At 44.1% G+C, this 24,242-nt stretch overlaps 3 protein-coding genes across 10 annotated transcripts in view; 2 read left to right on the forward strand and 1 right to left on the reverse strand.

Annotated features, from left to right (window-relative positions):
• The window catches only part of LOC135542722 (ceramide transfer protein-like), a 35,987-nt gene extending 33,594 nt beyond the window's left edge, over positions 1-2,393 (reverse strand). For 2 of the 5 annotated variants that reach the window (XM_064969874.1, XM_064969865.1), the window contains exons 1-2: positions 1,885-2,392; positions 144-278 (exon numbers count right to left, since the gene is read on the reverse strand). In XM_064969874.1, the coding sequence (XP_064825946.1) occupies positions 144-278; positions 1,885-1,977 (228 nt within the window). In that variant the 5' untranslated portion in view covers positions 1,978-2,392. Of the gene's footprint in view, positions 1-143; positions 279-1,884 lie in introns of all 5 variants that reach the window. The other 3 variants (XM_064969902.1, XM_064969892.1, XM_064969883.1) reach the window with 2 other exon arrangements.
• A 1,908-nt stretch (positions 2,394-4,301) lies between these two features.
• Positions 4,302-15,630, forward strand: polk (polymerase (DNA directed) kappa). Of its 2 annotated transcripts, XM_064969846.1 has the most exons (16): positions 4,302-4,642; positions 4,843-4,993; positions 5,206-5,325; positions 5,488-5,640; positions 6,088-6,219; positions 6,317-6,473; positions 6,901-7,101; positions 8,961-9,085; positions 9,219-9,385; positions 9,508-9,540; positions 9,656-9,752; positions 10,590-10,761; positions 10,967-12,208; positions 14,865-14,913; positions 15,096-15,176; positions 15,279-15,630. In XM_064969846.1, the coding sequence occupies exons 2-16, from the start codon at positions 4,862-4,864 to the stop codon at positions 15,280-15,282; spliced, it is 2,865 nt and encodes a 954-aa protein (XP_064825918.1). In that variant the 5' UTR covers positions 4,302-4,642; positions 4,843-4,861; the 3' UTR covers positions 15,283-15,630. The 2 variants fall into 2 exon arrangements, with proteins under 2 accessions (XP_064825918.1, XP_064825927.1); XM_064969855.1 differs by lacking the exons at positions 4,302-4,642; positions 4,843-4,993; positions 5,206-5,325 and having other exon boundaries at positions 5,553-5,636; positions 15,096-15,630.
• Positions 15,631-17,606: 1,976 nt separating this feature from the next.
• Positions 17,607-24,201, forward strand: LOC135542757 (ankyrin repeat and death domain-containing protein 1B-like). 3 transcript variants are annotated; one of them, XM_064969940.1, is made up of 15 exons: positions 17,607-18,056; positions 18,675-18,775; positions 19,163-19,261; positions 19,447-19,545; positions 19,788-19,892; positions 20,017-20,121; positions 20,253-20,351; positions 20,485-20,583; positions 20,723-20,821; positions 20,970-21,068; positions 21,315-21,413; positions 21,515-21,610; positions 22,121-22,322; positions 22,579-22,710; positions 22,811-24,201. In XM_064969940.1, the coding sequence occupies exons 1-15, from the start codon at positions 17,873-17,875 to the stop codon at positions 22,864-22,866; spliced, it is 1,674 nt and encodes a 557-aa protein (XP_064826012.1). In that variant the 5' UTR covers positions 17,607-17,872; the 3' UTR covers positions 22,867-24,201. The 3 variants fall into 3 exon arrangements, with proteins under 3 accessions (XP_064826012.1, XP_064826018.1, XP_064826027.1); XM_064969955.1 differs by having other exon boundaries at positions 17,989-18,067; XM_064969946.1 differs by lacking the exon at positions 22,811-24,201 and having other exon boundaries at positions 22,121-22,339; positions 22,579-22,701.
• Positions 24,202-24,242: the final 41 nt, after the last annotated feature.

Genomic DNA, 24,242 nt, shown 5'->3' on the forward strand with positions numbered 1-24,242 from the left:
ACCAGTAGAACGGGACCGAGATAGTCTTTTGAGATAACCTTCCCTTTCCCTGCTGGTACGATGGAAATCATGAAGTCCATTTTGCTGTGACATGTGCCATAACGCTGCTTCCCGAGAGGAAATAGACTTTTACTCTAACTTACTGTGATGATCGCCTTGCTGAGACACAGAGAGCCCCTGCAGCCGTACTCCCGCTCATCCTCTGACTTATAGTAGCTCAGAGTGTTGTTCTTCAACACTACCCACCGGTCCTGCCATCCGTGAATGTAGTTTGTCCACTGTCAACGAACAAAAAGGCAGATAGTCAAGACTACATTTCTACTAGCAGTGCAATTACAGTAGGAAGGAGGTAATGTATTTAGTTTCACACTTAAGTTTCAAATCACTAAATATTATTAGTTTAATGGATTTCCCAAATAACTGAAAAGAGAACTGGGTGTTTATGGCCCACAAAGATGCCATACAAAGCGACTGAGCCCACCTTGTTATGAGTGGATGGAGCAGTTTGTTTGTGGTACCCATTGTCTGATAGTAGGCCTAATTGATCAAACATTGTCAACCTAATCCAACCATTGTCCACAATAAGGAAGTGTCCACCACAGGGAAGTGTACAACAATTGACTATCAATCACAACTCATACACCGGTTTGAGTGCTTTGAATCAAAAGCTAGCCATCTACACTGAACAAAAAATATAAACGCAACATGCTAAAATTTCAAAGATTTTACTGAGTTACAGTTCATATAAGGAAATCAGTCAAAATGAAATAAATGATTTAGGCCCTAATCTATGGATTTCACATGATTGGGAATATTGATATGCATCTGTTGGTCACCGATACTTTAAAAAAAAATGTAGGGGTGTGGATCAGAAAACCAGTTAGTATCCGGTGTGACCACCATTTGCCCCATGCAGCACAACACATCTCCTGCGCATAGAGTTGATCAAACTTGATTGCGGCCTGTGGAATGTTGTCCCATCCTTTTCAATGGCTGTATGAAGTAGCTGGATATTGACGGGAACTGGAATGCGCTGTCGTATACATCGATCCAGAGCATCCCAAACATGCTCTTTGGGTGACATGTCTGGTGAGTATCCAGGAACTGGGACATTTTCAGCATCCAGGAATTGTGTACAAATCCTTGCAACACTGTGCATTATCATGCTGAAACATGAGCTTATGGCAGCGGATGGATGGCAAGACAATGGGCCTAAGGATCGGATCACATCAAGGTATTCGGTATCCATAGCTCATGACTGCCCATTCCATAAACACACCGCAAACCATGACACACTCTGTTCAAAGTTGACATCCGAACACCGCTCGCCCACATGACTCAATACACGTGGTCTGCGATTGTAAGGCCTGTTGGTCATACTGCAAATTCTCTAAAAAATAAGTTGGAGGCGGCTTAGAGAAATGAACACTCAATTCTTTGGCAACAGCCCATGGACATTCCTACAGTCAGCATGCCAATTGTACGCTCTCTCAACTTAATACATCTGTGGCATTATCTTGTGTCACAAAACTGCACATGTGGCTGTTTGTCCTCAGCCCAAGATGCACCTGTGTAATGATCATGTTTATCAGCTTCTTGATATGCCACACCTGTAAAGTGGATGGATTATCTTGGCAAAGGAGAAATGCTCACTAACAGAGATGTAAACAAATTTGTGCACAACATTTGAGAGAAAGCTTTTTGTGCATATGGAACATTTCTGGGATATTTTATTTCAGCTCATGAAACATGGGACCAACACTTTACAGGTTGCGTTTTTGTTCAGTGTAGTTATTCTAGTTGTATCCCAGCAGTGTTTTTGAGAGGATCACGCCCTCATTAGCCATTTGAATAAAGATCAATCGTTGGTTTTGTAGGACTTACCTTGCTTAGGACGCCACCGAGTTCAACAGGATGCCCAGATTCGGGATCCACATCTTCATCGGAGCCCGACGAGTTCGAACTCTTCTCCGACATTTAGCAACCAAGTCGTTGGGTAACGTTAGCTAGGTAGAGGCTGGCGTTTACCACGAGAAAACTAAAATACACAATTTGATAAGACGTGGCCAAGCGAGTGTTGCCAAATCGATAAGACAGCAAAACATCAGACAATCAGGAGTGGCTTGCTTAGCTGTCGTAGCTTGTTAAGACTGGCATGCAATCTAAATTCACAATTCCTTGCGGGATGTGTGTTTCAATAAGCAACACGACGTAACGTTTAATAGAAATAGACTCTGCAATGCAATTAGCGAAAGCTAGTTAGCTGGCTAGAAATCCAGTCATAATGCAGCAGACAAAATATTCCTTCTGTTCAAATGCGCCATATCCCCAACGATCAAATACACATAGCGCTAATCCCTTCAGATGGCTCTGAACTATGATCGCTAACGAGCTACCCCGCTAGCGCCCTCTGGCGGACCTTGGGACGACCATAGAGCTGTATAGATGTCGCTTTTGTAGTATTTGTCCCATAAGTTTGTTTCAAGTTTTAATGTCACATGCACATGTACAGTGAAATGCCTTTCTTGCAAGCTCTAACACCAACGATGCAGTAATGAATTAAAATGCAATACTACAAATAAGGTAGAACAAAAACATACAATATAAAATAAAAACACGATAAAGTAAGCATACCATACCATACCATATACAGGGTCAGTTCCAGAACAATATTTACAATGTGTAGGGATACTAGATCGATAGAGGTACATAAGTTTTTGGGAAAGGTGACTAGGCATCAGGATATGTGGACACCTGATGGTCAAACATTCCAATTCATCCCAAAGGTGTTCGATGAGGTTGAGGCCAAGGCTCTGTGCAGGCTAGTCAAGTTCTTCCACACCGATCTCAACAAACCATTTCTGTATGGACCTTGCTTTGTGCATGAGGGCATTCTCATGCTGAAACAGGAAAGTGCCTTCCCCAAACTGTTGCCACAAAGTTGGAAGCACAGAAACATCTAGAATGTCATTGTATGCTGTAGCGTTAAGATTTCCCTTCACTGGAACTGAGGGGTCTAACCCAAACCATTATTCCTCCTCCACCAAATGTTACAGTTGGCACTATGCATAGGGACAGAATTGTCCGTCGGACTGCCAGATGGTGAAGTGTGATTTATCACTCCAGAGAACACGTTTCCACTGCTCCAGAGTCCAATGGCGGCGAGCTTTGCACCACTCCAGCCCACTCTTGACATTGCGCATGGTGATTTTAGGCTTGTGTGTGGCTGCTCGGCCATGGAAACCCATTTCATGAAGCTCCCGACGAACAGTTCTTGTGCTGACGTTGCTTCCAGAGAGAGTTTGGAACTCGGTAGTGAGTGTTGGAACCGAGGACAGACGATTTTTACGTTCTACGCGCTTCAACATTCGGCGGTTCCGTTCTGTGAGCTTGTGGCCTACCACTTTGCAGCTGAGCCATTGTTGCTCCTAGATGTTTCCACTTCACAATAACAGCATATACAGTTGACTGGGCAAGGCCAACAGGGCATACATTTTACAAACTGACTTGTTGGAAAGGTGGCATCCAATGGAGGCTGATGGCTCATAATAATGGCTGGAATGGACTCAAACACATGGAAACCAAATGTTTGTCTATGGAGATTGTATGGCTGTGTGCTCGATTTTATACACCTGTCAGCAATGGGTGTGGCTGAAATAGCCGAATCTACTAATTTGAAGGGGTGTCCACATACTTTTGTATATATATTGTATGATAAACAGAGTAGCAGTAGCATATATGATGATTGTATGTGAGAAGTCAGTAGAAATGTTGGTGCATATTATGTGTGTGTGAGCAAATGATGGTGTTAGTGTGTTGGAGTATCCATGTGCTTAGTTTGTAGGGCCCTGTGAGTGTGCATAGAGACTGCAAAAAATAATAGAAAATAGAAAAAAATGTAGGGCTTCTGTGAGCGCAATGGCATTGTGGCCATCTCCATTTTGAAGTAGTCCATTTTCTTCTTACTACTTCTATGAGTTGGTTAACAAACAAGATTGTGCTTACTGCCACCTGGACTGTGTTGTTTGAAAAAGTATAAAGCCACTGTTGGGAATTTACTGCTACTTGCAGTTATGGAATGTTTGCTCACAAGTATAATTCATTGGCTGATCCCTCCTGATGACCTGGATGGAATTATGTGATCCTTCCTTAACCCATTGGAAGTCTCACTCGGTTGACTTAGTTCAAAATGGGGAAAGTCCTCAATGACGTTGCTCATGCATAAATCCGCTTTTGGGCACTAGAGTCCTCTATACATCTCTATGGGGACGACACAAACCTTGGACTCGGCCTGTGGTTGTTAGGTCAGGTGGTAGAGAGAGGAAGATAATTCCTCCATTATCTCTGGTTAGGACATCGCCGCTATGCAGAAACTGTTCAAAATACCTGAAACAGTTTGTGATATTTAATTGTTTTAATAAATTAATGGATTAATATCACGTTATTCATAAATCAACAACATTTCATCACCTGTTAAAAGTGTGTCGCTGGATTTGTTTCTTGAAGGTTTTGTTTATACGCGCGTTGCGTGGTTTTACATCCGTAAACAAGGAAACTGCACCTCCCCCTAATTGACGTAGAGTGCGGAAGCAAATTCAGAACTCAAAACTGAAGAGGCAAAGGCAAAGAATATACTTTTACCGTAAACAAACAAAATATTATTTATTTTTTGCCATGGATAGTTAGAAATTAGTATTACTAGCTGTTTAGATTATTTTACATTGTGGAACCAACTTGTATGGATGAATACATATTTTGCTAGCAAGGTTGTTAGCTAGCAAGCAAGTTAACTTGCCATAATACTTCTTAGCACATTTTGTTTGGTTTATGTGTTCAATGCAGGGTCTCACTTGAAGGAAGTATGGCGACAGGGGGGACCTCCTCTTCCAGTGGGGAGGGCTTCCTCTCAAGAATGGCCCTCAATGACAACAAGGCTGGAATGGAGGGCCTTAACAGGGACAAGATTAACAAGATCATCATGGAGTCCTCCAAGGTACAGTACAGGTTGAGAACTTCTGTCTGTTTATCCAAACACCCAAACAAACACCCTAGACTTTGAGTCAATACCCTAGCTAGTTACCTTACTCTAATGGCACAGGAACTGACAAACCCACGTGTGTTGAGGTCCAGTGGGTTCCCTTCTCACAGTGTTCCATGGCCTGTTACTGGAGGTCACCCACCTCTCTGGTTCCCTCTCTTCTGCAGGGCTCCAGGTTCTATGAGAACGAGCTGAAGAAGGAACAGCAGGTGAACCAGCGCATTGAGAGGATGATGTTGCAGAAAGCACACATCACTGAGCAACAGCTGAGCAAAGCGCAAGCACAGGTACAGGGCTACACACACACACACACACACACACACACACACAAATAAGTATTATGTGACCTCTAACACACAGATACACTAGGTTTACAGTATAACTTCTACAGTATATATTTCTGTGTTATAATTTGTTTGAAGCTGTCACCTCTGAACGTTTTGTTGTAGGTGGAGAAGATGACCTCTGACCTGGAGAGGGGGCGTGACCTGAGCCGTGTGATTGTGCATGTGGATATGGATGCCTTCTATGCTGCGGTGGAGACGAGAGACTGTCCTGACCTGATGGACAAACCCATGGCCGTGGGCTCCATGAGCATGTTGGTGAGATTCTATACGCCATGAACAGCACTGTTCATTTGCTAGAAACGTTTATATTGACCAACAGCCTCAGAAGCCAAGGCTTCTCGTGAAAGAGACAGGATTTAGAAGGCTGGCCACGCAAGACTATGACCAACAAAACCCGCTAGAGACAAATAATAGAGATGAGTGTAGTGGTTGTTTTGTTTGATTGTCATTCATTCGTGATACCAATTGTCTCCAGTTATCATGTGATGTCAAAATAAGAAAGCCAAGTCTGTTGAATTTCTCATCATTGCTACCCAGAGGGAGAATCATATCTGGGGATCTTTCTCCTTCACATATGAACTGGTTTATAGTCTTCTCACTAGATCTGAAAGATGTCCTTTTATTGCACAACAACACATATCTCATATTGAACCCCAGGTTATTTATCTCTACAAATGTATGTGTTTTGTCCACTCTCCTCAGTCAACATCCAACTACCATGCCAGGAAGTTTGGGGTTCGTGCCGCCATGCCTGGCTTCATCGCAAAGAAGCTCTGCCCAAACCTGGTTATTGTTCCAACCAACTTTGACAAATACAGAGCAGTGAGCGCTGAAGTAAGGATCTGACACACACACACACACACACACACTGTATATATAAATCCTCCCCAAAGAGGCATATGAGTCCCTAATCATCCTAAATCTCTGCTAGGTCCGGGAGGTCTTTGCAGACTATGACCCTCACTTCCAGCCCATGAGTCTCGACGAAGCATACCTGGACATCAGTGACCACCTTGAGCAGAGGAGAGGCTGGCCAGAGGCCCTCCGTACCCACCGTCTCCACACCAACAACACTGGGACAGCTAGAGGTAGCTCGATCCATGTCAGTGCTAGGTCAGATGTCTAAACACAGGGGATGACTATGTCATAACTGAGAGTTATGGTCGTTTGTGACACTGTTGGATAGCTTTTTTTTAAACAATATTGCAGTTGTGGTTTACGCACTGTGATAAAGTTGTCATTTGTAAGACAACTTTGAGAGTAGACTGTAAGTAGGTTAGATGTAGTATAAAGGCAGCTACATGAAAGTGAATTAGAAGGGATTAGAACTATGTCTGTGTATTCTGTCGCTTTCTCTTATCTAGTTCACTTTTGCCACCTGTCAAGCGTACAGAGGGACAAAGGGAGCAGACGATAAGAGACGTGGCTCCTCTTCTGTGAATTATCTCTCACTATCTCATACCTTCTCTTCTTGTCTATCTCTCTCTCTCTCTCTCTCTCTCTCTCTCTCTCTAGTTGAGGACCATGGTGGCCTACAGGAGACAGTAGAGGTAGAGGGTTTGTCTCCTGTCCTGTTTGAGAACAGTCCCAGCTCCTCCCCCTGTCTGCAGGATGCTGCTGGGGGAGAGGTGGAAGTGTTTGGGACCTGTGCCGAGGAGGCGGTAAGAGAGATGCGCTTCCGCATCAAGCAGAAGACCTCACTAACTGCCAGCGCAGGTGAGAGAGACGCTGTGTGTTCGTGTTCCTTGGAGGACACATTGGATGAGTCCCAAATGGCACCCTATTCTCTATTCACTATTTTTGACCAGGGCCCATAGAGAATAGGGTGCCTTTTTGGACACCTCATAGTTACGTTGTTAGTTGTGTTAAAATAACTCAGGGAATATTTGATATTATATATTATTGATTTGTTACTATCCCAGGCTAACTTTATAATCATATTCTGTGTATAGTTACATTAAGCATGTATGTACAGTGGGGCAAAAAAGTATTTAGTCAGCCACCAATTGTGCAAGTTCTCCCACTTAAAAAGATGAGAGAGGCCTGTAATTTTCATCATAGGTACACTTCAACTATGACAGACAAAATGAGAGAAAAAAATCCAGAAAATCACATTCTAGGATTTTTCATGAATTTATTTGCAAATTATGGTGGAAAATAAGTATTTGGTCACCTACAAACAAGCAAGATTTCTGGCTCTCACAGATCTGTAACTTCTGCTTTAAGAGGCTCCTCTGTCCTCCACTCGTTACCTGCATTAATGGCACCTGTTTGAACTTGTTATCAGTATAAAAGACACCTGTCCACAACCTCAAACAGTCACACTCCAAACTCCACTATGGCCAAGGCCAAAGAGCTGTTAAAGGACACCAGAAACCAAATTGTAGACCTGCACCAGGCTGGGAAGACTGAATCTGCAATAGGTAAGCAGCTTGGTTTGAAGAAATCAACTGTGGGAGCAATTATTAGGAAATGGAAGACATACAAGACCACTGATAATCTCCCTCGATCTGGGGCTCCACGCAAGAGCTCACCCCGTGGGGTCAAAATGATCACAAGAACGGTGAGCAAAAATCCCAGAACCACACGGGGGGACCTAGTGAATGACCTGCAGAGAGCTGGAACGAAAGTAACAAAGCCTACCATCAGTAACACACTATGCCGCCAGGGACTCAAATCCTGCAGTGCCAGATGTGTCCCCCTGCTTAAGCCAGTACATGTCCAGGCCCTTCTGAAGTTTGCTAGAGAGCATTTGGATGATCCAGAAGAAGATTGGGAGAATGTCATATGGTCAGATGAAACCAAAATAGAACTTTTTGGTAAAAACTCAACTCGTCGTGTTTGGAGGACAAATAATGCTGAGTTGCATCCAAAGAACACTATACCTACTGTGAAGCATTGGGGTGGAAACATCATGCTTTGGGGCTGTTTTTCTGCAAAGGGACCAGGACGACTGATCCGTGTAAAGGAAAGAATGAATGGGGTCATGTATCGTGAGATTTTGAGTGAAAACCTCCTACCACCAGCAAGGGCATTGAAGATGAAACGTGGCTGGGTCTTTCAGCATGACAATGATCCCAAACACACTGCCCGGGCCATGAAGGAGTGGCTTCGTAAGAAGCATTTCAAGGTCCTGGAGTGGCCTAGCCAGTCTCCAGATCTCAACCACATAGAAAATCTTAGGAGGGAGTTGAAAGTCCGTATTGCCCAGCAAGAGCCCCAAAACATCACTGCTCTAGAGGAGATCTGCATGGAGGAATGTGCCAAAATACCAGCAACAGTGTGTGAAATCCTTGTGAAAACTTACAGAAAATGTTTGACCTCTGTCATTGCCAACAAAGGGTATATAACAAAGTATTGAGAAACTTTTTGCAAATTTGCAAATAAATTAATTAAAAAACCTACAATGTGATTTTCTGGATTATTTTTTTTCTCATTTTGTCTGTCATAGTTGAAGTGTGATGAAAATTACAGGCCTCTCTCATCTTTTTAAGTGGGAGAACCTGCACAATTGGTGGCTGACTAAATACTTTTTTGCCCCACTGTATGTGTGTGTGTAATTTTTTTTTTTCTAGGCATTGCCCCAAACATGATGCTGGCCAAGGTGTGTAGTGATAAGAACAAACCCAACGGCCAGTACAGACTCCCCTCTAACCGACAGGCTGTCATAGACTTCATACAGGACCTGCCAGTCCGGAAGGTAGACTGTAGTACACCTACATTTAAACCTAGACAGCCTATTTTTAAGGGATGCATACTCTAGGTGATTGTTTATGGAACATGTTGCTGGCTGATGACTTACAAATACAGATGATGGTCTTTTGGTGTGCCAGATCTCAGGCATTGGGAAGGTGACAGAGAAGATGCTGGGAGCTCTAGGTATCACCAGCTGTTCCCATCTTGGCCAGGAGATGGCGCTGCTGGCCCTGCTGTTCTCTGAGACGTCTTGGCATCACTTCCTCCACATCTCCATGGGCCTGGGCTCCACACACATCGAGAGGTGCTGGCGGGCAAGCAGAGGGGGGTGGGCAGTGGGGAGAGGGGTAACTATACAGAAAACTCATCTGTAAAATGAGTTTAAGTCATCTGACTGAGTCTGTCTGTTTTTGTATTGCCTTACAGGGACGGAGAGAGAAAAAGCATGAGTACAGAGAGGTGGTTGTTTTTCTTTTCTGGCAACATATATGTGAAATACATAGATAAATAATGGTACATACTCGAACGCCGCCCATATCCAACATGTTTCTCTATCTCCCTCATTCTCTGTCAGGACTTTTGGAGAGATGGGTGCATTAGAGGAGCAGTTCTCGCTGTGCAAGGAGCTGTGCCAAGACCTGGCTCAGGAACTGCAGAAGGAGGCGCTCAAGGTACTCTACAGCACAGCTCAGTTGATTACAGTACACTATTAGTAATGGTGTAGGTCATAACTAGAATATATTGCAGTTGTATAGTACATTTATATTCTTAAACAGTATATTCTTAAACTCAAATTCACTGTCTGATCTATTGGATTCATAGTAAAAAAAGAAATTGAAATCAAACTCTAGATTTGTATATGTTTGAAATCGAACTCCAGTATTTGGCTTTTTGTGGCTATTGTGTGAAATGCAGAGCCGTTCGACAGTACATAACACATGGAACTGTTTGTTATGGCCGGTGTGTTAGTATTCAGCACCATTGTGAACAGCCATTGCCTGACTGCCTGCCTCTTGCTCTGTGCACTGAGATTGCCTCAGATGACTCTTTCCTCTGGGGAAGAGAGAGCAGAAAAGGATATTTCCGTAGAGAGGGTATTTTGGGGTATTTCTTAAAACATTTCAGTGCTAGTGTTGGCTCCCAGACTCAATCTGTCTCTAACCAGCATCTCACACAATTACCAGAGCGTCTGTTCCCATCCCAATCGATAGAGAGAGCTGGCTTGGCACGGCCGTCACCTGCTGACTGAGCCCTAATATGCTTTTGATACCTGGAAGAAATGGAGAGCAGTTATGGAGAATACAAGGACCAGTGTGAGCTTCAGCCTGCCTGGGGAATAGGCTGCTTGGGAATGACCATCACTCTCCTAAGAAAATGCCTTTGACCCTTCTTCACTTAATGTCATCTGTCAGTCAAATCTATGTCTGTTCTGTCCTTTTGACTCCTCCCCCAGGTCCAACCAGATTTAATCTGTGCTTCACCCTTTAATTTGCTCTGTGTTCTTCCAGGGCAAGACGGTGACGTTGAAGCTGAAAAATGTCAACTTTGAGGTGAAAACCAGAGCGTGGACGTTGCCGTGTGCTGTTGCTACGACGGAAGAGCTCTTTGCTGTCGCTAAGGACTTGCTGAAGACTGAGATCGACAACGTCAGCCCCCAGCCACTGAGACTGAGGCTTATGGGTAATCCTACTTTACCTTCTCCCGTCTTTAAATGTGGTGTCCCATTGGCAAGAAAATACATGAACATCAGCTTTCATATATGTTGTACATAACAATAATATATGAAGTACTTTCTACTGATTCTGTTGATAATTCATATATTTGAACTTGTAGCTTGATTAAAACAATTGACTGCAGTTTTAAATCAACGCTTGCGTGTCTGCAGGCGTTCGGGTTTCCAGTTTCGCCAGTGCTGATGACAAGAAACCCCTGCAGAAGAGCATTGTGGGATTTCTCCATAAAAAACAGACTGACTCTAGTAGCACCTCCCAGATCTCCTCCCACAAGCCTGTGAAAGAGCATCCACCTAAGCCTCCAGGCCAGACTCAGCCCTCTGCCTGCCTTTCCATGGTACAGCAGAGACAGGGGCAAGAGGGTCACGCCTGGGTACCCAGCCGGGGAGGGGTGGAGCTGGGCGTGACTGGGGAGAACCAGCAGTCCTTCTTGCAGAGAGCTCACGCCCAGAGGCTGCGACTGCAAGCTGAGAGAGAGGACCCACCAGAGAAGGGAGATTGTAATGGCTTCGAGACCAGACGGGGCCCAGCCTCATCGACCACCAACCCCGAAGGGACACAGACACACACTCCGAAGAATACAAATACATCAGCAGAGACAGACATCTCCATGAGTGCATTGACAGCTTCGGACAAAATGACACTTGAACCTTCAGCCCATAAGTCTACTTCATCATGCTGTTCAACAGAGCCAGAGTCAGGGACATACAGTCTGACCTGCCCTGTATGCTTCAGAGAGGTGAACACCACAGAGCTGACAGTCTTCAACAGACACATTGACCAGTGTCTCAGTGGGGATACTATGGGGCAAAACAACCACACAGACACAGAGCTAGAGAGAGGCCCCCGTGTCTGTGAGGAGGAGGTGGAGAAAGAGATAATTGGAGGGAAGAGGGAGGAGGGGCCGAAGGAGAAAGGTAGTGAGCTACTCAGTAGGTGCATGTTGGACTCAGTGGGCCTTCAATTAGACTCAAGTGCAGGTGATCATACGGAGTCCACCTCAGGTTTACTTCTATATGAGACGAGTACAGCTAATATTTCACTAAGCACTGTGGGCCTGAACCCTGTCTGCCTTAACACTTGTCCAAATGGAGATGTATCTATACATAGAGCTAACACCCTGAAGGTTTCATCTCAAAGTGACCCTCATGTTCGGGTTTGTCTGTTGTCCCCCGGTGGCCCTCGGCCAATGACTACGCTCAATCCCGAGTCACGTGACCACAGAGGCCCCGCCCTCACCTGTCCAGTGTGTCAGGAGACCCAGGACACCAATGACCTTACCCTTTTTAACCGACACGTTGACCTCTGTCTGAACCAGGAAGTCCTGCATGAGCTTGGGGGACTGGCATCTGTGGACTGCACCACCCACACTGCACCACCTGCTGCCCACAAAGGTCCGTGTTTCAGAGATGTTTTATTTACTGAATGATCATGCATTACTGCCATTGTCATTCAAATAGACCAGGGACTTCTAAACTCTGTTTTTCTATGTGCTGCCACTACCAGTCTCATCCCCAGTGCTTCCATGGGTCCTGTTTCTGCCTCTTCCTACTCAATATGTAATCCACTTAAGTGGTGGGTGTGTCGGGGGCATAGAGAAAAATGTGAAAGCAAGTTTTCTGCAATTCTACGCATTTTGCCTAATTGTGAAACTTAGCAACATGGTAAAGGCCCAAGGGCCACACCATCTCATGCAATACCATGCCAGTTGGCCACATGGTGGGCCTAGGACAAGCGATTGAAAATGCCAGCTTTGAAAGGTCAGGCCCCCCCCCCCCGCACCCTGTGTTCTTATCCTCAAACGTTATAGAAAAAAATCAATGGGTACACAAATCGGGGCCCCTGGGCATGTCCCCTATGTGCTCGGTTGGTAATCCAGCCATGCCAAAAATACTCATAAATTAGAATGTTTGATTCTTCCTGAATGTCTAGCTTTTATTTAGGATATCTATTTTTTTATTCAGAATTATTGACACCCTTGACAAAGTTGAGCAAAAAAGACTGTATAAAATAAATAATACAAAATACTGAGCTATATTGTATGTAGAAAAGTTGGGGAATGTATTATTTTATACTAATACAACTGCTCAGAGAGATATTTTTCTAAGAAGTTGTTTAAAACATCTCTAAAAGATAGGGTCAGAATTATTGGCACCCCTGTTTTCAGTACTCAACCTTCCCCTTGTGAGGATAACGACCCTGAGCCTTCTTCTCAAATGTTTTATGAGATTGTAGAACACGTTGGGACGGATCTTTTATCCTTCGTCTTCTCTTATGGACCGCCTTCTTCAATTCAAACCACAGATTTTCAATGGGGTTCAAGTCCAGAGACTGAAATGGCCATTGCAAAATGTAGATTTTTGTGGATTTTGATTAGTGCTTGTGGTTATTGTCTTGCTGGAAGATCCACTTGAAGCCAAGTATCAGCCTCCTGGCAGAGGCAACCAGGTTTTGACATAGAATACCTCTATTTTCATGTTATCTGACTGTAGAACCGGTTCCAATCCAAGTGCCAATGCCGTTTATCCAGGTGGTGCTTTGGTCAGATGACATGAAGATGGAGCTCTTTGGCCACACACACCAGTGGTGGGTTTGGTGTCGAAAAACAGAAGCATACTGTATGTAGACAAAGTACTTCATACCTACGGTAAAGTATGGTGTTGGATCTTTGATGTTAGGTGGCTATTTTGCTTCCACTGGTCCTGGGGCCCTTGGTAAGGTCAACGGCATCATAAAGTTGACCAAGTACCAGGACATTTTAGCCAAAAACCTGGTTGCCTCTGCCAGGAGGCTGACATTTTGCTGCAAGTGGATCTTCCAGCAAGACAATAACTCCAAGCACATGTCAAAATCTTTAGGTTAATTGATCACAAAATCAACATTTTACAATGACCTTCTCCGTCTCTGGAATTGAACCCCATTGAAAACCTGTGGTTAAATTGAAAAGGGCCGTCCATAAGCACAGACTAAGGATATCAAGGATCTGGAAAGATTCTGTATGGAGGAATGGTCTAAGATCCCTCCCAATGTGTTCTCCAATCTCATAAAACATTTTAGAAAAAGGCTTAGTGTCGTTATCCTCGCAAGGGGAGGGTGCTCGAGTACTGAAAACACGGGAGGGGGCTGGACAACTGAAAACAGGGGAGGGGGCTGGACAACTGAAAACAGGGGAGGGGCTGGACTACTGAAAACAGGGGAGGGGCTAGGCTACTGAAAACAGGGGAGGGTGCGGAAGTACGAAAAACAGAGGAGGGGCTGGAGTACTAAAAACGGGGGAGGGGATGGAGTACTGAAGACAGGGGAGGGGGCTGGAGTACTAAACACATGGGAGGGGCTGGAGTACTGAAGACGGGGGGGCTGGACTACTGAAAACAGGGGAGGGGCTGGAGTACTAAACACATGGGAGGGGCTGGAGTACTGAAGACGGGGGGGGGGGGAGGGGCTGGACTACTGAAAACAGGGGAGGGGGCTGGAGTACTGAAAAAAGGGGAGGGGGCTGTCTACTAAAAACAAGGGAGAGGCTGGAGTAGTGAAAACAGGGGAGGGGGCTGGAGTACTGAAAAAAGGGGAGGGGGCTGTCTACTAAAAACAAGGGAGAGGCTGGAGTAGTGAAAACAGGGGAGGGGGCTGGAGTACTGAAAATGGGGGTGCAGTCTTTTTTGCTCATCTTTATCAAGGGTGCCAATAATTATGGACCTGACTGTAGGTCAGTTATTTTTTCTACATACTTTCTGTCTGGTTTTATTCATTTAGGTTAACACTGAAAGCTATTTTCCATCCTGAAAATGAATTACACTATCCTGAAGTCTTATGGTTAAAACTAGAAGGGGGCTCCCCTTCCCTGCTCTCTGCCACTGGTAAATCCCTTCTTCACCCATTGAATCCTGACAATAGAAAGATGATCTCTCCCAGTTTCTCCTTCACTATCCTGCCTGGGAGTTTAGTCTTTATAACTTTGAAATGAACACAAATGACTTGCCGGACATAGACAGTCGTCATTCTGTTTTCAGCGGAAGAATCTGATGGAGTTTTTCGTGTTTCCCTCCACAGAGCGAGAGCAGCCCCTGCAGAGAGCGCCGCAGAAAGGCAAGAGCAAAAGGTATGACTACATCTCCTTACACACATAAAAGAGAGAGATTCATTTGAAAGTCAGCACATTCACCAAGGAGTTAATTCAACATGTTGTGTGGTACGTCAAAATAAGATGGTTGCAGATACTGGTGCAGACAGTGAGAATCCCGCAGTAAAATGTGCTGTGTTTTTATTCTGCTACACTTCCAGGAGAGGCTTGTCTCCCCCACCCCCCTCTAAGAAGGCCAAAGCCCTGGGCCCAGCTTGGAACACTATTGACAAGTTCTTCAGGTGATGCAGCTTAGGTGACAACACACACTACTCCCAGACGATCCTGTGTATGAAGTATTATGCTCAGACAGTGGTAATGACTGACTGTTACCTTGATCTCAGGTGAATGGAGTGCTGGTGACCTCACTAGCAACCATCCCTACCTACCTAGTACTTCTTGGATTTGCTTCGTCAAACATTGAAGATGCTCTTCTTTCAAAATAAATACATTTTTATCTCTTGTGCAGTTTAAAAAAAAGTCATAATGGTCATAAATTAGCAGGCAGAACCTTTGCAGGGGTTTTAGTGAAGGTAGTTGATGCAAACCAGTACCAGTATGAGATGGTGTATTTTTGCATAAGATAACTTAAATATAGGCAATGTATAAAAAATAAAAATAAATGAATTGTATTCAAATTTCATAAGCTATTTTTCTTACGGAAAATAAAACTTGCCACCACTGTAAATGTGGCTCAATGAATTATTCTTCTTGTGTCATTGTGTTGAGCATTTAATGTGCACAGTACAAATGAGGCTATTACGATTGCTTGAAGACATGGCTAAAGGTCAATCAGATTTGTGAACATGGTCCCTAGCTGTGTGTTGCCGCTTTCCATGTCTGTTGTCTGTAACTTGTGAGGTGTGGAAACACTTTGTTGCTTTTATGGATTTTGCCTTGCTGCTTTTTGTTCTATGTTGCTCTGTCTGTATGCTATGTCTTGCTTGTCCTATGTTGCTATTGTCCATATTGTAATTGTTTTTAATAACCTGCCCAGGGACTGCGGTTGAAAATTAGCCGGCTGGCTAAAACCGGCACTTTTACTGAAACGTTGATTAATGTGCACTGTCCCTGTAAAAATAAAATAAACTCAAACGATCGTCTATCGATGAAGATTGACAGCCATCATCAATGGTGACAACATCGTGATGTGACAGACGATGGTTTAGCCTATTTGAACTTGACTGATGCCACGCAGAATGCCTAGAATGGATTCAGTCAGGGCAGCACATGAGGGACATTTCCAGTAATCTATCTTCCTATTTGCTATAGCCTATTTCAGTGCAAAACGTCCAGTCAGACAATATCCTCGCTCTGGCTCTGTCAGATACATGGGCCTCATAGTCTAAACCTATTATTTTTCTATAACGGACACTCCTTAACTATATTGTGTCTAGCTGTTTAAAAAAACGTAGGCTATATACCCTTGTCTCTCCATTCGATATGACTGAGTTCGGGGTATAGTATGCTTTCATCATTTTATTCTCTCTGCCGATCAAACAATGAATTCATCTGAGTTCCATCTCAAAAAGTTGTTTGAATGGCCTACAAATGTAGGGTAGCCATGGGACTAATAATGAGAGCGAAAAAACAATATCAATGGCCGAAAGAAAAATGTAATTAAAAGTTTAATCAAGTTCAAGCTTATTAATTAAGAAAAATGATCCATCTGGTCAGAAAAATCCATCCATGCAAAGTTGAAACCAAATGGCCTATAATATATCCTGCTAGGCCTACCATAACTTTAAAACAAACTCAAGTTCTGAATAGTACCCTATTTCCCAAATATTCTAATAGCCTGAGAAGGTACTGTTGTCTTCAAGTCGCCACTTTAAAAAAAATAACAAGAATGAAAGTCTATAGCCATAGGCCGAGGCTAGGCTATTCTCAAGCACAGCTTTATGAGGAAGAACAAACAATAGCCTGTTATGACAGGAGGATGACTCACAGCAATTATTATCCAGTTCTGAACGGAGTAGACTGCTTCTATCCAGCTCATGATTTATAACGTAACTCACTATGGTAAGAAAGCCCGTTCCTCATCAGTTGACTGTCACTTTGCTCCATCATTTGCGTGAGACACACACACACACACCTGTTTCGTTCCATGCTGAAACTCTAGCAACTTCTAACTCAACTCTGGACCTCGAAGCCAGTTCCACTGCATTTTTTTCATTGTTCCCCTCTAATCGGGGACAGATTTAGACCTGGGATACCAGGTGGGTGCAATTCATTATCATGTAGAACAGAAAACCAGCAGGCTCCGGACCTCATAGGGTAAGAGTTGAATATCCCTGGAGGGGCAGGACCGAGCTTGGGAAACCCTATTGGGCGATGTCAGTCTACATCTGACATCTACAAATCCATTTAAACACACATATGACCTAGACTACTGTTGTAGTTTAGATTGGGGCTTAGATTCATAATAATATAATGAGTCTACTTTACAAACATGTAGGAGCTTAGTCACTAATCAAATAAATTAATGACAAGATGGGATTCATGACTCTGCACTCATACAGTCTATTCCAATGTTAGACTGCATGTGCAGGTAGTGCATGACACAATATTGATCATGCACTCAATGTGAAGGGTGTGAGCTTCTAGAACAAACAGAGGTCAGCCCTCCAGCCCAGGAAATGTACATACATTGCTCCATTCCCACACCAATTTGTATTCCTTATGCAGGACGAGCTTCAGTGAATGCTATATCACCAGTATAAGAGAAAGGGTTACCAGACTGTTGTGTATTTGACAGTGCTGAGTTCTTTTCAGGTTCCTCAGCATCTGCTCCAGTTCCTGACCAGACTTTGTGCATTAATTCAGTACTTCTACATGGTTGTTTGGCAAGACAAGTATAGAGAAGCAGAGGTGGTATAAAGCAGAGACAGACTGGGATCACGCCCAGGTTCCAGGGAGAAGTCACTAGATATTCACCATGGAGAAAAGGTCCTTGAAGGAGATACAGTCTCTGAAGGAGAGGATGGGGGCACAGCTGAAAGAACTAAACCTGAACCCTAAAACACTGAAAAACTCGAAAAAAGCGGTGAAGGGATTCACAGACTTTATACAGAACAAGGAGATGGAGGAGACAGACAACAGCTACGATAATAAAGAGATGTGTGAGTACCAGGTTAGTGTGTGTGTGCTTACACATGCGGGGGGGGGTGTGCGCACTCATGTAAATGGCTGAGTGACTGGAAGCCCGTTTAGATTTTTTTTCAATGTTTTTATCAAAGTCATCTAACTTAAGTAAACACTGATGACTAAGGTGGTTGGTTAAGGTCCAATTTAAGAATTATAGCCTGAGGAAACAGAGCCTGGCAATTGCCCAGTTTGACAGGATTGTAAAGTGTGCTCTTGTAATTATGGTATCACACATGTTTAGCAACATTGGTGAATATTCATGCTAGCAAATTCTTCTACAGATCAAAGCAAGCAATGAATATCCTTCTCCTCTTGATTATGAGGTGTGTTAGGCATGCCCTACAAGCTCTTTGCTCACTGGGTGTTCACGTCCAGTCAAATCATTACCCATGACAGATGTATAGGCTCTACAAACACAGAGAAAGAGCTGTGTTTGTATAGGGCACACACACATGACTAATTCCGCCCTGATACTATTCAAAGTAACTCCTATTTCACACGCTCTGAAGAAGAACACTTTCTCAGAAGAAAAACATGCATATTGATGTGTTACTTATTGTGAAGCACCTTGTGTCTCTGTTGTGTGTTTGTAGTGTTGGCGCTAGAGAAGGAGTACATTGACGCAGCAAAAATAAATGATGTACAGACCATGAAGCTTCTGGGGAAGGCGGTCAATGTCGACGCAAAGAACTTGGTGAGTCAGTCCTCATATCCATGGAACACCGAAGGTCAAGTAGGGTGTGCTTATATTTGTCCTGTTTCACCCATGTACAAGTGTGTAGTATGAAATGGAAATGTGTTTTTTGCACATCCCACTCCACCTGAGACCCTCAGAGTGGGGTCCCGGCCAGGGATCAGCCATTAGTGACCTTGGAGCAATTAGGATTAAGTGCCTTGCTCAAGGGCAGATCAACAGATTTTTGACGTAGTCGGCTCAGGGATTTGAACTAGCCACCTTTTTGTTACTGGCCCAACACTCTAACCGCTAAGCTACCTGCAGCTAGCCACACTGCAGTTAATATCACCATATATTCTGCTCTGTGTCACTTGTTCGATAACTTGTCCCATGCATTGATCCTAGCATGATCGCACTGCCCTGCACTATGCAGTAGCTGGGAAAAACATAGAGGCCGTCCAAGTACTTCTACAGCGCAGAGCAAATCTCAATCAAGCGGACAAGGTAGGACGACACCACTATTCTATTGTTAGTGATGGTGACATTTTAAGCTTGTCCTCTTCAACAAACAATCCGACAGTTGAAGAGATTGGCCATGGTTTGTGAAAATGAAACGGCTCAACTCCCTCTGTCTTTTTCTTTCCCTCTATTTCTCTCTCCCCCTATTTCTTCCATACATACTCACATAGCATGGAGTGACAGCCATCCACCTGGCTGCCTGGTTTGGGAGTGTAGCCATCCTGAAGTTGCTTGTGCAGGGTGGTGCTGACCCAAGTGTTCAGAATGCGGTAGGGAACCTCTTTTTAAAACATTCTCTTTGCTATTCCAGAAGGCCTTGAGTGTGTCTCAGTTATCCCTTTCCTTGTGATGCTGGTCAGACCTAAGTTCACTGACATCTCAGTCATCTGGGATGCCAATTACAATAATCAACCACCGAGCCAATTTCTACATAGCCATTGGAGAATCTAATATGTCAAATTGTCTTGAGGTGTCATGCATGGAGATGGTGAGTTGTATTGTTTGTTCTCAGGTGGGACTGAACATCATGCACTGTGCTGCCATCAACAACCACACCGACATTGTGACGTTCATTATCTACGACTTGATGATGAAAGAACTGGACAAAGAGGACCTGGTAATCACATAGACATACAGTATCAGTAACCATTGCATCCATTTCAAATGTTGGTTGGGCTGCCTTTGTTCAGTAAGCTGACCCTTTTTCTTCCTCTCCTCTTCTCCCTCCTTCTCTTTCTCAGTCTGGACACAGGGTGTTTGCGTTGGCAGCAGAGCATGGCTCTGTTGAGATGCTGCAGATGTTGATGGAGGAGGCATACAATATGGCCACCATGGAGGAAGACCAGGTGTGTGTGTGTGTGTGTGTGTGTAGGAGGCTGTATGACTGTTCGACTGTTTCTCCATCTCTCCTTCCTGTTTACTGTGTATCTCTCCTTTCCTCCCACCCTCCTGCTTTTCCTCTTTCTTTAATTGCTAGAATGGGGACACACCTCTGCACTTGGCTGCCAGCAATGGCCATTTGGATGCCGTCCAGCTACTGTTGAAGAGCTTTGATACTCGTGATGAAGTCAATAAGGTAGAGTCCCACTGGAAACATTGTCTGGAGCCGTTTGATTGCCAGCATGTGTGACTGTGTTTGCTCAATGCCAACACCATACAGTAGCTGCTTTAGGTCAATATCTGCTCAATGAGTGATGTATCCGGGGCAGCTTGGGGAGACGGCTCTGTACCTGGCTGCTGACGCTGCCCATGAGGACTGTGTCCAGGCTCTGTTGGAGGCAGGCTGTGACCCAAACATTGTCACCATGGTACGCCAGCAAACCATACCAACCACACACTCCAACCAGTCAGTATAATGGTCACCACTAGGCAAAGTTACTAAATCATTAAAGGAAGGATCCCTCCAGACCCAGTTTATTATACTATAGTACTTTACCACCCCCTTAGGGCCAAAGCAGTGCTCTACACCCTGTCTCAGAGAAGGGTCACACGTCGTTGGTGAAACTCCTCATAGAGAACACGGCCCAGATGGACTTACAAAACCAGGTGAGAGTGAGCATAGAGGATTCGTACTAAGTCTTGGTCAAACATGAATGAAGCCAACATGTTATCCTAGTAATTACTCAGTAGTAAGTGACCTGACATCAGAGAGTTTCTATCTAATGGTCCATGTTGGTTGTGTCTCTGTTGGCAGCACCTCCAGGCTCCTCTCTACCTGGCAGTGAAGAACTGTCACATCCCTGTCATCCACACACTGCTGGAGGCTGGCTGCAACATCAACATCACTGATCATGTATGTACAACGCATGTGCACTCAGTCCTAAAGCTATTTTGAAATCATCAGTTGCATCCCAAATGGCACCCTATTCTCTGCCCCATTGGCTCTGGTCAAAGTAGTGCACTATTTTAGGGAATAGGGCCCCTTTTGGGATGCAACTAATGATTTAGAGGCATTGTAATGGTTATGGGTTTGGTAACCTGACACTAGATCTGTGGTTAAGGGCAACATGTACCTTGCACTCCTGTCTGTCCTCCTTAGAGGTCCCAGACTGTCCTGCATGTAGCAGCAGAGCTGGCCAGAGTGGACATTGTTGACATGCTTCTGAAAGCTGGGATGGACCTGACCCTCCAGGACAAGGTGGAACATGGACAACCACAACTATGATGTAAACCTGAATTTAACCCCTCTCCTTTTCACTGCAACTTCCCACTCAATGTTTTCTGCTTCGTTTTGAGCAGCAGGGTAAGACAGCACTGGCTGTGGCAGCCCGAGCAGACGAAGTCATCATCGTGGACATGATCATCAAGGCAGAGAGATATTTCACATGGAGGAGGGTAATAGAGAACCATAATGGAAATAAATAACTTCATTGTGTTTGTTTATTTTATACAATTGTGAAAGAATGCAGACCGTGTACTGTTATGGGAGTCCTCCCTATTAGTGATATGGCTGTATGTGTTTTTAAATTATACAATTCTGTAAATTCAATCAATCAATGAGACTAATACGTTGTTAGAGTCATCTGTTAATCCATGCACTGTAGTGGAGCTGGAAATCAAAGATTACATTCATCACAGATGATTAATTTCCTAACATCACAACTCCAGATGAATCCCTGTAATACCATTAATGCTGGCTGTGGGAAAAATGATTTGTGCTGAAATGCTCGACAACCAATGTCATTGTCAATTTTATAGTGTTTCTTCCAACCTTACCTGACACCCAAAACAAGTGGCTCTGGCATTCAATAAGCATGGGCCTGCGTGTGCTTGTCTGTGGACACCGTGCTCAGTGTGTGAAGCTTGTGTCCTTTCTCAGGTGACTTAATGTGATTACCCTTCCAGGCCAACACTGAGCTTAATGAGAATCTTCACAGCCAGTCTCCGCTGACGTTTAAATTAGACCACCGCGCAGAGAGCAAACATGTCCGCGGTACGGCCTGGCACCTGGCCTACCGCCTGCTGGAGCCGGGTGACTGGAAGAGGCTGGCGCTGCACTGGCACTTCACCGAGCAGCAGGTGGCTGCCATCGAGGAGCAGTGGACAGGTGACAACCCAGTGGGGGTAATCATTCACATGAATATCAGAAAACAACTCACTGATTATAAATACAAAATGTAAAGATCTGGCAAGAGTGATTCTAAAGTATTGTTCAGTAGATACTTGGAATTGTGTCCCAAAACCAAGCCACTTAATAAGGAAAGTTTAGACACTAGCTTTATTTTGTTCATGTTTCCCTTATTTTACCAGGTAAGTGGACTGAGAATGCGTTCTCATTTAGTCTGTTCACTGCTTGTGTGTAGGGAAGCGGAGCTACCAGGACCATGGGAACAGGATGCTGTTGATCTGGCTCCATGGGTCAGAGCTGGCCCAGTTGAATCCTGCTAAAGAGCTGTACCAGGGCCTGCTTGCCATAGACAACAAGACCGTAGCAGGTATAGTGTGTCCATGACCCTTACCTTGTAGGAAAAAAATATTACATTCATGTTGAAGCCATAACAGAGAATTATAGATGGCTGTTTGGTTGTTTTGCAGATAAAATACGAATGGACACAGAGGACGGAGACATGAAGAAATGCATCCTTTCATAAAGGGTGGTGAACGTGTCAACATCTACAGACAGACATACGCTCAGTCAACCAGATTCTATATTTCCCCAAATGAGAGCATTTGTGTGGTTCTTTTTCAATGGATCCATAGCAGTACACATTTCCATGTACCGTCGGACGTTTCCATCCACTTAGGTTGGAGTCATTCAAACTCGTTTTTCAACCACTCTACAAATTTCTTGTTAACAAACTATAGTTTTGGCAAGTCAGTTAGGACATCTACTTTGTGCCTGACACAAGTCATTTTTTGACAAAAGTAATTGTTTACAGACAGATTATTTCACTGTATCACAATTCCGCTGGGTCAGAAGTTTACATACACTAAGTTGACTGTGCCTTTAAACAGCTTGGAAAATTCCAGAAAATGTCATGGCTTTAGAAGCTTCTGATGGGCTAATTGACATCATTTGAGTCAATTGGAGGTGTATCTGAGGATGTGTTTCAAGGCCTGCCTTCAAACTCAGTGCCTCTTTTCTTGACAACATGGGAAAATCCCAAGATCTCAGAAAAAAAATTTTAGACCTCAACAAGTCTGGTTCATCCTTGGGAGCAATTTTGAAATGCCTGAAGGTGCCACGTTCATCTGTACCAATAATAGTACACAAGTATAAACACTATGGGACCACACAGCCGTCATACCGCTTTGGAAGGAGATGCGTTCTGTCTCCTAGAGATGAGGTTACTTTGGTGCGAAAAGTGCAAATCAATCCCAGAACAACAGCAAAGGACTTTGTGAAGATGCTGGAGGAAACAGGTACAAAAGTATCTATATCTACAGAAAAACGAGTCCTATATCGACATAACCTGAAAGGCCGCTCAGCAAGGAAGAAGCCACTGCTCCAAAACCGCCATAAAAAAGCCAGACTATGGTTTGCAATCGCACATGGCAAGCATACTTCCAAAGTTGTGGCAAAATGGCTTAAGGACAACAAAGTCAAGGTATTGGAGTGGCCATCACAAAGCCCTGACCTCAATCCTATAGACAATTTGTGGGCAGAACTGAAAAAGTGTAGGCGAGCAAGGACGCCTACAAACTTGACTCAGTTACACCAGCTCTGCCAGGAGGAATGGGACAAAATTCACAGTGGGAGCGTGTGGAAGGCTACATGAAATGTTTGACCCTAGTTAAACAATTTAAAGGCCATGTTACCAAATTCTACTTGAGTATGTACACTTCTGACCCACTGGGAATGTGATGAAAGAAATAAAAGCTGAAATAAATCACTCTTTACTGTTATTCTGACATTTCACATTCTTACAATAAAGTGGCGATCATAACTGACCTAAGACAGGGAATTTCTACTAGGGTTAAATGTCAGGAATTGTGAAAAACTGAGTTCAAATGTATTTGGCGAAGG

This window comes from Oncorhynchus masou, chromosome 1 (genome assembly GCF_036934945.1).
Source record: "Oncorhynchus masou masou isolate Uvic2021 chromosome 1, UVic_Omas_1.1, whole genome shotgun sequence".
In the NCBI taxonomy this organism is placed as follows: domain Eukaryota; kingdom Metazoa; phylum Chordata; class Actinopteri; order Salmoniformes; family Salmonidae; genus Oncorhynchus; species Oncorhynchus masou.

Excerpts from the sequence above, each read along its gene's own strand:
- LOC135542757 (XM_064969940.1), top strand. The coding sequence starts at position 17,873 with ATGGAGAAAAGGTCCTTGAAGGAGATACAGTCTCTGAAGGAGAGGATG. Across the intron at positions 19,546-19,787 it reads ACCCAAGTGTTCAGAATGCG|GTGGGACTGAACATCATGCA; the intron begins GTAGGGAACCTC and ends GTTTGTTCTCAG. Across the intron at positions 21,069-21,314 it reads ACATCAACATCACTGATCAT|AGGTCCCAGACTGTCCTGCA; the intron begins GTATGTACAACG and ends TGTCCTCCTTAG.
- polk (XM_064969846.1), top strand. The coding sequence starts at position 4,862 with ATGGCGACAGGGGGGACCTCCTCTTCCAGTGGGGAGGGCTTCCTCTCA. Across the intron at positions 5,326-5,487 it reads TGAGCAAAGCGCAAGCACAG|GTGGAGAAGATGACCTCTGA; the intron begins GTACAGGGCTAC and ends GTTTTGTTGTAG. Across the intron at positions 10,762-10,966 it reads ACTGAGACTGAGGCTTATGG|GCGTTCGGGTTTCCAGTTTC; the intron begins GTAATCCTACTT and ends GCGTGTCTGCAG.